This window comes from Gekko japonicus, unplaced genomic scaffold (assembly GCF_001447785.1).
Source record: "Gekko japonicus isolate JY-2015 unplaced genomic scaffold, Gekko_japonicus_V1.1 scaffold182, whole genome shotgun sequence".
NCBI lineage: Eukaryota > Metazoa > Chordata > Lepidosauria > Squamata > Gekkonidae > Gekko > Gekko japonicus.
Window position 1 is genome coordinate 1,469,433 of NW_015173128.1, and position 14,315 is coordinate 1,483,747.

General features: G+C 45.8%; 1 protein-coding gene across 9 annotated transcripts in view; it reads right to left on the reverse strand.

Annotated features, from left to right (window-relative positions):
- NCOR1 (nuclear receptor corepressor 1) overlaps positions 1–14,315 on the reverse strand; it is a 160,187-nt gene that overhangs the window by 84,069 nt on the left and 61,803 nt on the right. For 8 of the 9 annotated variants that reach the window (XM_015422051.1, XM_015422057.1, XM_015422055.1 and 5 more), the window contains one exon: positions 2,019–2,149. In XM_015422051.1, coding sequence (XP_015277537.1) covers positions 2,019–2,149 — 131 coding nt within the window. Of the gene's footprint in view, positions 1–2,018; positions 2,150–9,808; positions 9,907–14,315 lie in introns of those variants that run through there. The other variant, XM_015422059.1, reaches the window with a different exon arrangement.

Below are 14,315 nucleotides of genomic sequence, written 5' to 3' on the forward strand. Positions count from 1 at the left end.
ACCTCTGCTCCATATGCTTATCTAATTCCCTTTTGAAGCCGTCCATGCTTGTAGCCGCCACCACTTCCTGTGGCAGTGAATTCCATGTGTTAATCACTCTTTGGGTGAAGAAGTACTTCCTCTTATCCGTTCTAACCCGAGCGCTCTGCAGTTTCATGGAGTGCCCACGAGTAGGGTTGCCAGCTCTGGGTTGGGAAATGCCTGGCGATTTTGGGGATGGAGCCTGGGGAGGGTGGGGTTTGGGGAGGGACCCTCAGCCAGGTGCAATGCCATGGGGTCCATCCTCCAAAGCAGTATTTTCTCCAAGGAACTTGATCTCTGTAGTCTGGAGATCAACTGTCATAGTGGCAGATCTCCAGGTGTCGCCTGGAGGCTGGCAATCCTCACCTCAAGCCATACGGCTTAGTAGAACAGGGCTTAGTGCCCATTCTCAAAAGAAGTGGGAAACAGAGCCAGGGAAACCATTTTTAAGAACTGAAGATGTAGGAAGAATTCACAGCATTCTATATCAACAGTGATTATCTGCTAACTCTTGAATCAGCCCAAAATTGGACTAGTAGGGGCATAAAGAAGAGCTCTACAGAGATCCAGTTTGACAGAGAGCCAGTTTGGTGTAGTGGTTAAGTGCCTGGACTCTAATCTGGGAGAACCGGGTTCGATTCCCCACTCCTCCACTTGCACCTGGCTGGATGACCTTGGCCAAGCCGTAGTTCTGGCACAGCTGTTCTTGAAAAAGAGTCATTTCTGTCAGAGCTCTGTCAGCCCCACCTACCTCACAGGGTGTCTGTTGTGGGGAAGGGAAAGGAGTTTGTAAGCCGCTCTGAGAACCCTTTGGGTAGTGAAGGGCGGGGTATAAATCCAATCTCTTCTTCTCTCTCAGCCCCACCTACCTCACAGGGTGTCTGTTGTGGGGACGGGAAGGGAAAGGAGATTGCAAGCCGCTCTGAGACTCCTTTGGGTAGTGAAGGGCAGGATATAAATCCAATCTCTTCTTCTCTCTCAGCCCCACCTACCTCACAGGGTGTCTGTTGTGGGGAGGGGAAGGGAAAGGAGTTTGTAAGCCGCTCTGAGACTCCCTTTGGGTAGTGAAGGGCGGGGTAGAAATCCAATCTGTTCTTCTTCTTCTACTGGATCAGACCAGTGATCCATCAAGTCTAGCATCCTGTTTGATTCCATAACCAACCAGTTGCACTGGGAAAGCAAAACTAACAGAGCCCAGGGATCAAGGTCTTTTTCTGCTGCTGCCTCCCAGTCCCAGTACTGGTATACAGACGTTTGCTGCCTCTGTGGATGAAGGCTCCCTTCACTCACTGGGGCCAGTACTCATTGATGAAACTCTCCTCCTAATAACTGTCTAATCCCCTTTATAAATCCATCTATGCTCATGGCCACCACTGCAAAATAATTGTGCTTCCTCTGAATCCCTAACTGATTGCACTTGTTAAACAGAACAGTAAAGCTGTCTTTGAGGAGTCAGATGGAAAGCTGCTCTTAAAATCATCACCGGGGCATCCTGGACAGAGCATTCAACTTGGAGCAGGCAGACCAGAGTTCAAATCCCCACTTAGCCATGAAGCCTGCTATGTGACTTTGGGCTAATCGACCTCTGACGCAAGCCTACTAGCCTGGCTCTTCTGAACGCTGCACTCCTTGTAAGAAATCACTTGCACCTGCGGCCCTGCAGAGAAGGACAGCCAGTGAATCCGTCTTGGAGAGGCACAGCCTGGCTTCCTGTTCAAAGTTATTTCTGGATGTTTTCCTGTGCACCTGGCACAACACATCCCTGGACATAGGCCACTGAACACTCAGGATCCCCTGGAGGGATTTCCCTTGTGTACACGTGACTGGGAGTGGCTTGTTACTAAGAAATCACCAAGGAGGGAAGATTCCTACCACAGCTTTTTGGAGAAAGGTGTTAAAACACCAACTTGCTATGGACAATATCCTTCTCCGATTTATTTTAAGCAAATATTCAAGGAACGGCAAGCACGTCTGAAGAAAATCCCTGGAATACTCACTTGGATTCTTCTTTTTCATCTTTTTCGTCTTCATCTCTCTTTTCCTCCTCCTTTTTCTCAGCTTTTTCGGCCTTCTCCTCCTCTATTTTTTCTTCGACTTTTTCTTCTTGGGAAGGACGTGAAATCTGTTGCTGAAATGGAATAATTCCAAGTTACACCACAAGGCTGGTGACCGGGGGACGGGGAAGAATCACAAGGTTTCAGACAAGAATCCAGGAAGGATCTCTTCCCCACTTCCTTCCAAATATCAGTAAGTAAACCAAGACCACAAGCCACTTGAATACTGAGATGGGGGCAGGGAGACGGACTCTCCCATGAAATCGAAGTACTCCTGTTGATGCCTGTGGGGCAGTCATGCAAATGCCATCACAAAAAAAGTCACAAGCCCATTTGTGCCAATACAGACATCCTGAGAAAAAGCAACAGAACCAGCACTTCTAGTTTACAAAGGTTTTCCCGCACCAACGAGGCTTCTGGCATCTAATGCTGTATACTGCACTGAGCCCACTTTGCAGGGAGAGCAGTATAAAAGTAGTAGTAGTAGTAGTAGTAGTAGTAGTAGTAGTAGTAGTAGTAGTAATATAGAATGTTGGTACTTGATGAAACATTTAACCTAGATTTGACTACTTAATTGGGACGGTTATTTTTCCGCAGAATGGTAAGACCGTGGGGCAATGCCACCAACAGTTTATGGAGGAACCAATGCTGCTACAGCCTTCCCAACACAAGATGAGGGACTGGGGCCACATGTGGTGCAATTTCACTGCAGCAAAGGCTACCTTGGTTAATAGGAGGCATGTAATATCCCCCCTCCCCCAGCTCACCAGGACACAGTTTTCATAGGAGCTTCTTTTCTGGGTCATGTAAACAAAGTAGATTCTCACATTGCCAAGCCAGTGAAATCTTATTCATTTTGTGCTGATCGAACACTAACAATATTCTAATACTCTGGTTGTTTGCTTAAGTGGAATATTTATTTACCTGCGTATTAAAAAAGTCTTTATAATTACTATTAGATTCATGCTTATTAAATTATTGGTTGGATCACTGCATTAATAAATGGGTTTTATTTGTTTGCCTTCATTTGATGGATAAACTGTGGTCTTTTTTTTTTTTTTTTTTTTTGCGATCTGCCATTTCAAAACTATGATAAATACTGTGCCAGGAAAGGGGGGGGGGGTAGATTATAATTTATCAGTTTACGGCATTGGTTTTTAAAACTTTTTAATTGAGTTTTAATATATTATGGGACAAAAAATATAAGGGTGGGAAGAGTTCAAGAGGTGGGATATGACAGAAAGGAAAATTTCATCAAATTTGTATAACAGCTGTTACATATTTTCAGTCTTAATTCTTTGTTTCCAGTTCTGTTTCTCTGTATAATTACTAAGGTTAGTGTCACTTAATCGCTGACATATTCTGTTATGTTTCCTGATAAGAGTCTAATTCTCTATAGTTCAAATTGGAGTTCCTCCAAATTTATATTATGTTTATTCATTGTTCTTGGTCTTTGAGGTTTCTTTCCACCCAGTCATAAAATAGTGTTCAGCTATTTCTTACGTTTCGTTTACTTCTGTCCTTCAATAGATTTGACAATATATCTATTTCTGCTATTCCAAATTTTTTTTATCAAAAGTTCATTTTCTGTTGGTATCTTTGCTTTCTCCCAATACTTAGCATATGAAATTCTTGCTGCTATAACTACATGTATAATTAGATATTTGACCTTCTTATCTTTTACATCGGGTATAATATTAAGCAAAAACATTTCAGGTTTAAATGGCGGAGGTAACAAACATATTTTCTGTCACATTTCATGGACCCTTCTCCAATATAACATTGCCTCTTTACACTTCCACCAAACATGTTGACCTGTCTTTCTCCTAGTAAGAGACTCAAGATGGTTTACGATGTTAATAAAAACAAAATAAGAGCACCCCATGCCTCTACAGCAACACAGACACACTGGCCTTGAAACTGAATCTACTAACCATTTTTTGGCCTTGCAAAATCTCCCAAAGCTTAACCAAACCAGGGACAAAAAAAGGAAAGTTGTTCAGTAAAGTAGGGGCCACTACAGAAAGTGTTCGGCAGTAGCTGTCTTCACCTGCCTGCAAAATAAGTATCCACAACAAGCCTTGATATACACAGCGACTTCTCACAGGTGACCAAGCAAGTGCCTATTTGCAACCCTGGCTGTCGGATGAGCTAGATAATTTATTGACTTATTTTGTTTACTTGATTTCTACACTGCCTTTCTCCTCAGTGGAGACTCAGCTTACAGTGTTATCTTCTCCATTTTAACCCACTACAACCCTGTGAGGTAGGATCAGCTGAGAGCGTGAGATTGGCTCAAGGTCCCCCAGCCAGTTTCCGTGGCAGAGGAGGGATTCTAACACTCTAAACACTACCCTACTTTTGATTTCATGAGAAAAGGGCAGCAAAAAGCCCCCACCCATCACTCTAAGGCATGCTTCCTTAATGCTCAGAAAACACATGTGCATTGAAGACTCAAACAGGTTTTAATCATCATTAGCACCAGCCCTGTAGGAATGGAGGTTGTTTAGGCTTATATTTTGTTGGCTCTGTTGGCGGGAAAGGGTTATAAGTTTAGCAGGACCCAGCCTTGCAAGTCACTGGAAGCAATCTGCTCCCAGCATAACTACATTCGGCTTCAAGGTTTTGTTACTGCGGAGGATTGTCCTTGTAAACCTCCCTAATTCTTATCAGCAGGCTGCCTTAGGGCAGGGGAATGGGCATAAGAAAAGGGAGCTGCTGTTGTTATTCTCTCACTCATTAGGCTTCGCAGGGTGGGGCTGGCTACACCCTGCGTTGAAAGGATGAACTGTGACTGAGATGGAACTGAGATGGAATTAACACTCCCGTTCTCTTCAACCTGATAATGGACTTATCTTAAGAACTGGTCTCACAGAAGTGAGCTTTGTTTTTATTGGTCCAGCGACCTGGCCTTTTACTGGGTTTTTTTGCCATTGCTTGTTGTTATTGGATGTTTTCTGCTTTGCATACATTCCTTCAACTGATTTTATTCAATTAAATGTGGTAGTCTTTTTTTTAAATCGTGCCCAGAATGTATTTTGCTGACTGACTGCATTTATCCATATAGATGAACCCCATGGTCTTCCAGACCAGACAATCCCCAAAGAACTATACTTTCACAAAGAGAGCTAGACTCTCCAATAGCAATCGATTCTCAACACCCTCGCCAAGCTACTATTCCCAGGATTCTTATGGGGGGGAGCCATCACAGGTGTTCTGATGCAAGTCAGATATCTTCTTATGCAGCACAGATGAGGCAGGGCTATTTTTGGGCAGGAACGCACAGGAACGGAGTTCCGGCTGGCTCCCATGTTGGCCACACCCAGCAGGAACTCATTAGGATTGGCTACATTAGGGGTGTGTGGCCTAACAGTTCCTGCTACAAAAAAAGGTCCTGGGTTTTGACAACAAACGAGGTAAACAGAATAAGAAGCGAAGGGTGGGTGTGGCTGGATGGCCACACTTCTGGTAACATGGGGGTGTGGCCTAATGTGCTAATGAGCTGTGCTGTCAGGGGTGTGGCCCGATATGCTAATGAGTTTCTGCTGTTGGCTCTGGCCTATTATGCTAATGAGTTCCTGCAGGGCTTTTTCTACAAAAAGAGCCCTGACTGATGAGGTATACCATTGCAGGAAGTTCACATGCGCAGAAGTGTTTCATGTCACTTCCAAGAAGATGTTATCACTAAGGTAGCCCCAGCTGACAGTCTTTAGTGACCATCCACCACATTACTGAACATGGACCCAAGGAGGACTTTCATGCCCCCTACACACAGGAGAAACGAATATGCTCAAAACATCACACGGTGTTTTTAACTATCCTCCTGACATCACTGTGTGATCCGGGGCTGGCTGCTGAACAGAGAGATGGTCCGGATCTCTGGCTTGAAACTTTGGTGAGTTCAGACTAAAACAAAGCAGTGCTGCCATGTCCAATGGCTCTGATAACACATAATTGCTTGTTTTAACAGACAGCACCCCAAGGTAGAGATGTGAAGGCCTGGGGAAAAACCAGAAAAATTCCGAAAAAAACCGTTTTCCCCCCGTTTTTTTCCTGAAGCCTTTTTTGTTTTTTTATGAAAAACTGGAAAAATCGGAAGAAAAGAAAAGAAAAGAAAATGATTATGGAACGTTTTATTTTAATATGATGAATAAAATATTTTAAGACAAGGTGTTCAAATATTTTCCAAATCATTTCTAATATATATAATGGTATCAGATTGATCTAATTTCTGTGCACTGAGGACAAGCAAGTCCTAGGTTACAAACTGAACTCTCCAATGCAAGAACAAGATGCATTTCTTCCTTTAGGAGGTGCGGTTGTCAGAAGAAAATAAAAAAGTTTCAGTTTTGTTTTTGCATGTGGGTGGGTTTGGATACACTATATTTTTAATATGCTAGTTGTGATAATTTCACGCCAGGTAAAAATGTCCATAGTCATATTTTATGTTCCTAAAGTAACAGAATGACTTTCAATCTAGAAAAGACAAAAGAAATGCTAATGTAGCATTTTTTTCAATTTTTCGGAAAATTTCCGTTTCCCCCGGAAAAAACCGGAAAAAAACCGGGTTTCTTTCCGAACTTCAAAATTTACAGAAATTTTACATCTCTACCCCAAGGGCAAACTGTCAGACATTGCTGGGGTTCAAATTTGCACTCTACAGCAGGTCTTAGAGCCAGTTGCTTTCTTTTGGCCTAATCTACCTTGCCTATCAAGCACCAAATACTAGATGCTTTCGAATTATAGTGCTGGAGAGTCCCCTGGACTGCAAGGAGATCAAATCAGTCAATCCGAAAAGAAATCAACCCTGACTGTCCCCTGGAAGGCCAGATCCTGAAGCTGAAGCTCAAATACTTTGGCCACCAAATGAGAACGGAGCATTCACTGGAGAAGACCCTGATACTGGGAATGATTGAAGGTAAAAGAATAAGGGGATGGCGAAGGATGAGATAGTTAGGCAGTGTTATCGATGCAATGAATATGAAGTTAAGCAAACTCAGGAGGATCTGGCGTGATGTGTTCCATGGGGTCATGAAGAGTTGGACTTGGCTGTGCGACTGAACAACAGCAACAACACCTTGCCAGGTAGAGGTATGGGAGGGTAATGGCTGGGAGGGGAGTGGGGAACATTCAGGAGAAAACCATTTCTGTTTTTGTCCTGAGGACCCCCCCCCCCTTTTTTTTCACTGTAAAGAAATGGAAATTTAGGAGAGCTGTAAAGAAATTTAGGAAAGCATAGAAAAAAATTCTTGTAAAGCATTTTTTCTTTTGCAGTGGAATGACTCAAAATGTGCAGAAAAACCTGATGTAAGAACTTACAGTATTAGATGGTAATTCCTATATATACTGTAGAAATATACAACATATTTTGAAGAACGCTTAAATTTGACCGGTTTTGGCCACAACTGATCAGCCACTGAGTGCATTACAATAAGATGCTACTCAAGAATTTAATATTTTCAATGTTGAACTTGTTATCCAAAATATACTGCTGTGCCTATCTTTATCCAAATACACTTTGTTTTCTTTACTTATAAAACTTGTTTTATGATTTCAACTTTTATTTTTCGTACTACCTCTCATATGTCAATAAAGTACATGCAGTAAGGTAGCAAAAGGTACAGCATTTTGCAGCTCACTCTCAAATACTGAGCCTATTTGCAAGTTTGCTTGTTGAAAACTAAGGCTTTAATACTTCTTAAGTTCTATGAATATGCCCAATAAACAATTCTATTCTACATGCTAAGTTATTACGGTGAAACAGTAAAATTAGGTTTGATAGGAAAGTAGGTGTTCAATATATTTCAATTTCCCCCAAAATTTCTGCCCCCCCCCCCAAATATCCATGTTTTTCCAAGGCTTCAAGGTTTTTTAGAAAACTTACACCTCTAGGAATAACAACCTAATTATAATGCCCTATGCTCCTTGGAGAAAAACAGGGATAGAAAACATGAAATGTTTGACAAGGCCAGCATTTATTTAAAAAACCAAACCAAACCAACCATGTACCCAAGTACACCTTTCTATTTATTTATTTAAAATATTTATTAGCGGTCTTTTCTCTTACAGAGATCGAAGCGGCTCACGATATTAATAAAGCACAAAAAAAGCATTAAAAACACATACACCAATTTTTTAAAACTGCAATTTAGGACTGCTTTAATTAAATGCAGTCCTAACTAAAACAGTCTTTCCCGGCTGAACACAGCTCTTGTCCCCTGACGACAACTTCAGTTCCAAGTCAGCTGTTCCAATTCTGAAATACCCGAGAGATATTTCGATAAGCGGGCTGGAGAGGGGAGGGCATGATGGCGGGGGGGGGGGAGACCATATTTCTGAATCACATAAAGACCCTGCGGAATGCCCCCGCCTGCCCCATTTGTTTAGGATAATCTAAAGTATGCCAACACTAATATAGCCATGCATTGCTCCCAGATGGGCCAAAGAACACACAATATGCATTGGTTTGGTTAAGATGGCTGGTTTTTTTTTTTTTACTAAATTAAGAGAAGTGAACTCCAGCAAACGGGTCTCATCTTGCAAGATCAGACAACACGATGTTCCTGCTGCAGAACAAAACAAGCATTGAGGCTTGGCTTGATGAGCCCCCTGGCACTCAAAGAAGAAAGCACGATCTACGGAAGGACTCGTCTGACCAGGAAGACAGGCAGGTTTGACCTGTGGGGCATCATCCACCAGAAAGTTTCTCCCGCACCACAGCAGGGTGGATCGTGCCCCATTTCACATACTGTGTACGTAGGGGACGATGCCATGTGGATTTTCTGCCTTCTTGGGTCAGCCCCGATCAACGGGTCAGAAAAGAGCCAGAAAGATCACTACAATGAGGGATGTACAAATATGCTTTCAAAGAGTTTTTGTATGCATTATGAGGGGTTTTTTTGCCCAAACTGATTCCAACCCCCCCATTTGTTTTTGCCCAAATGGATTTCTAGCTCCCCCTCCTTTTTTTTTTAGCCAACTGGTGCAAAGAGAGATGATTATTTCAGTGGCAATAGTTACATCCCGTTTCATTAGTAGGACAAGGGGAGAGGAGACAACCGTAATTTCACACTGAGCAGAGAGAATCCAAGTTCGAAATGGGGACTTTTGAACTGAAATGATGTGACTGTGACATTCGGCGCCCCCTTACTAACTGGTACAACACTGGTGGTTTTGTTTTGCTCTTGTCGTTTTAAAAAGAGGCTTACATTCCTTAAAACATGCAACCAGGCAGCCACTCAGCCTCTTTACCTAAAAAACCTCTCTTGATTGGTAACGATTATTTACCTCCACTGCTGAAAAGGCACATTGGGTTCTTCCCCCCACCCCCGCAACTGAAAAAAAGGATTACCTCTCATGCTTCAAAACAAAAAGGGGGGGGGGGAATCGACACCTGGCTCACTCCAAAGCATTAAAGGCTGAAGGTGGGATCAGCCAGTTATCTCAAGTATTCCTTTAACAAGATTTCGGCTTGTTGCTCTCTCCACTTCCTAGTCGAGTCTGAGGCACGCTAGGGTTAACTCTGCCAAGTTTGGAAGAAATCCCCCCACTGCTGCACCCAGCGGACAGAACCCCGCCGCAACTTCCTAAATAGTCCACCGTTAACAGGTAACCAAGCTAAGAGCTGGTTCATCCCGCAACCTCGACCCCCCCCCCATGCCAATACAGGAGAACCCAAAAGGCAGTTTGAAACACAAACCTTCAATCAGCTGAAGCTTCAGTGACCGACGTACCTGCATGCTCCTCTGCCGCTTAAAAGCTCTTTTACTATCCACAGCCGGGGGCGGGTGTGGAGGGGGGGACTGTTTAATAAGGCAAGTTTAAGGCTCAAAAAGACCAGGGGAGGAAAATATCCCCTGGCCCCTTCGGAGAGGGCTGCCCGACCCAGCCAAGTTTTTATTCCAGGAAAAAACAGTGTCATCACGGCCACTTAAGCTGCCCGTCTCACATGCAGGCTCGTAATCTGGCCGGGGTCACTCGAGGTAATCTCCTGCCGAGAGGGGCCCTTTGATTGGCTGTCACAGAAGCCCGGTGCTTTTCTGTCTAGTCAGATCGCCAGACCGTACCACCTGCCATGAGAGACATGCGGACTGATCCACTGGAGATGGCAGCTTGTGCTGACGGCGCAGCTGGGGCTGCGGAGAAGAGCCCTCGTCAGAGCTCGACTTTTGATGCCTGAAGGGCTAAGAGTTTAATGCACTTACAATAAGCGAGCTACGAAATGGCATTTCTCATCCAATCTCAGAAGGCCCCCCCCTCCCATTAAGAGGGTGATTAATTGGGTTTTCTCCTTTGCACAAGCATACACACCCCAATTCTCTTCCCTCTTCCCTGCTGTTAATTCTAAGGCTGAACTCCCCCTTTCCTCCCGCGTAGGGGACTCAGAGACAACACGCAAATAATAATAATAAAACATTATTTAAAATGCTGACACACGCAGCATGGGGGGGGGGGATCACTTGAGATGTTTTCTGAAGCATAACAGGCAACAAAAAACAAAGCTGATAAAATAAGGACACCAAGAGAACATCCAGAAGCCAAAATGACAAGAAGTTATAAGACAGCAGTAAAAACATATTGGGCTGAATCCAGACTAACCTTCCCATTAACAGAAGGCACTTCCAGCAGTAAAATAAAGTTTTTCTGCCCACCAAGAATTTGAAATGCTGCTACTGGGGACAGGCGGTTCCATTCCACTATAAGCAGTGACTTTTGTTCCCCCCAGTTTGGTGTAGTGGTTAAGTGTGCGGACTCTAACCTGGGTGAACCGGGTTTGATTCCCCACTCCTCCACTTGCACCTGCTGGATGACCTTGGGCAAGCCAAAGTTCTCTCAGAGCTGTCCTTGAAAGAGCTCTCTCAGCCCCAGGTTGTCTGTTGTGGGGAGGGGAAGGGAAAGGAGTTTGTAAGCCACTCTGAGATGCTGAGTGAAGGGCGGGGTATATACCCAATCTCCTCCTCCTCCTCAGTCACACAGAAAGTTTGGTGTAGTGGTTAAGTGTGTGGACTCTAATCTGGGAGAACCGGGTTTGATTCCCCACTCCTCCACTTGCACCTGGCTGGATGACCTTGGGCAAGCCGTAGTTCTGATAAGAGCTGTTCTTGAAAAAGAGCAGTTTCTGTCAAGAGCTCTCTCAGCCCCACCCACCTCACAGGGTGTCTGTTGTGGGGAGGGGAAGGGGAAGGAGTTTGTGAGCCGCTCTGAGACTCTGAGTGAAGGGCAGGGTATAAATCCAATCTCTTCTTCTCTTCTTCTTTTTCTTAACAGAAACTTTGGATCTTGCCCCTTGATTACAAGGTATTGGCAGGATCATACCTATTTAAATTTTTTTGTCATTCATCTCCCATAGTAGAGACTCAAAGCTGCTTGTGTGTGTGTTAAGTGCTGTTAAGTCGCCTCCACGCATTGTGACCTGATGAATGAATGACCTCCAAAGCATCCTATCGCTAACAGTGTTCCTGAGATCTTGCGCTTAGCTACAACTAGTTGGGATGGGTAAGGAGGAAAGGCAGAAACATCAGTCAGGAGTTTAGTGGGGAGAGAGGAACTGTTGAATGTGTTTATTCCAGATCCAAGAAATCTAAGAGGTACAGGAAAAGAAGAGAAAGTGAACCAGAACCACAGCCCAATGGCAACGGGGTAATGAGGACCTTTAAATATCTCCTAAGGTTAGGGATTTAAATCAACCAGCGAAAAGAAGGGGTATCCAGTTCCCTAATTAAAGAAAACAAACCTAGGCTGCGGTCACACGGAGCATTAGCCACGCTACAGAGACGGAAGCTAGGCGGATTTTCCAGGCGCAATCACAGCGCCACATCTGGGAAGCGTAGAGCTCCCGTGGCGAACCCAAGGCTTCCCGCCAAAGATGCGGGGTATAAAACTAGTACCTCCGAGGTACTAGTTTCCGGAAACCACAGGGCAAGGGCGGGCGCCTGATCGCGTTTCCGGTGGTAGGTCGTGGCATCTGGCGCCCGCCCATGTCCCGTCGCTAAAAGGTTTTTTTCCCCAAGTCTCCACGGGATGCACACAAGTACCAACACAGCGCATGCGCACACTTCATTTAAAAACAAACAACACAGCCCCCTCCTCTTTTCCGTTCCCCCCCACACTCCTGGCTCGGCCTGCTCGAGAGGAACTCTCTGCACTGGGCGGCAGAGGGGGAAGTGCAGGGGGGGGGATGGCGGGAGGGCGGCCCGGCTGAAGCTCCTCCTGGAGGGGACCGGACGGAGGACACCATTCCTCTGCAGCCCTGGAAGGGGTTAAACCCGGAGCCTTTTGCTAGGGAGGCCGCTTCTTTGCCTCACAGGATTGTCCTGTGATCTGCACCTCCCCCCTAACCACGGGACCTCAACGGGACGTCTGATTGCGCAGCCGCGCGTTATTTTGCTCTGGGGCAAACAGCCACACTTCCCCCCTGCATTTTCCTGCCCGTGTGACCGGGGCCCTAGTAATGCTGCAAGAAATGCACTGAAGCAAAACAGCAACCTAATCTGTTCAAGTCCCAATGTTTCCCAACTTAATATATATCTCTAAGTCACAGGGAGTAGCCACTTTAATTTTTAAATAATATAGACAGCTCTTTACTGGATCCCTGGGATACATATTTGTTCCTAAAAGGGCTTTTTACCTGGAAGACCATCTCGGGCAGTGTTCCCTCTAAGATGAGTTAGTGTGAGCTAGCTCACAGCTTTTTAGCCTCCAGCTCACACATTTTTGTCTTAGCTCAGGGAGGATGGCTCCAGAGCAGTATTTTGCTCTGTAATTTATGCAGTAGTCAAATTGCTCACTCACAACTTTAATTCTGGTAGCTCACCAAGTAGAATTTTTGCTCACAAGACTCCACAGCTTAGAGGGAGAGGGGGCTTCTTTATGTTCCTAAGTTTAAACCACATATAATTTTTCATGAACACCTCCAAACACATGGAACAATTCCAGGACAGAAACTCCTCCTAGGAGGAGACTTTAAGTGTGCCTTATCTGACAAACTAAAACTATCTACCCGATGCAAAGTACACAAAGACAGAAATCTCTCTCTTTGGCAGCAAACAGCCTCAAGGAGCTTAAGTGGGAGTTTGATCTGAGAGATATTAGAAGGTGATCCCCCTGGAAAGAAGATTATTCTCATGCACACAGTGCCTATTCCCAGTAATCTAGGTCTTTGCAGACTTCAGGCAGGTTTTTTTCGTTTTTTTCCTTTAGTGTGTGTATATGTCTGTCTGTACCTGGAAGTCATGTCGTCTACTGGGGGCCTGGAGGATATTCACAGAGGTGGCTGAATGAAGCCTGCCCCTGTCCTCCCAACTTGGTATTCCAAGGATGTCTCCCATCCAAGTACTAACCACAGTCGACCCTGCTTAGCTTCCAAGATCTCATGAGATCAGGCTTGCCTGGGCTATCCAGGTCAGTGCACAGATTCCAGTCAAGCTTCTACTTGGAATTTTGCTTTTTTACTCAGCTATTTTACACTGCTTTTGCCCCACACTGAGGACTCAAACCAGCTTATGAAATAATCTATATATCTAATAGCCAAGTGGCCCCGTCTGTGCGGATATCTAAATCCACGCTCCGGGGCCACCTGGGGGGCAGGGAGAGGTTTGTGCACACGTGGGGCGGTCCCCACGTGTGCACAAAAATCTTAAAAGTGTGAAAAATTTCCTGGGGGTCCTTAAATTTGCTAAAATAAAAAAAGTCCCCTGCGCATGCGCGCGGAACACTCTTGGAACGGGGGTTGGGGTTTGTGGCCAGCAGGAGGGGCGGCACGTTCTTTCCCTCACCCCCAGCCCACCCTGCCTTTCTGCGGGGCCTCGCTCCTCTTCGCCGGCTTCCTCTCCTCTGTTGAGTCGCCTCCCCCGCCCGGGCCGCAGCGCCCCCGGCCCTTCAGTGTCCTGATACGGCCGGCGGGCGGGAAAGGTGGGGGGGCTAAGGCAGCGAGCACGCAATCTGTTCCCGGAGGAAGAGCCGCCGATGCCCCTGACTAGGCCGAGGCGGTGGGGGCGATGTTGGTGGAGGGAGGAGGAGGAGGAGGACGGCCGCGCTCGCCCGCGCTCCGCCGACAGGGAAGGGGGGGAGGAGGAGGACGACGACGCGCGTTCCCGATAGCCGCCGCTGCCGCTACCGGCCTCCCCGGTTCAGCCTCGACCTCGCCGGGCGGGGGAAGCCACGACTTGCGTCGAAGTCAGCAGGCAGTGACCGAACTGGAGGCCCCAGGTGCCAGAGAGGGGGAGAGAGAGGGGGGGGAGA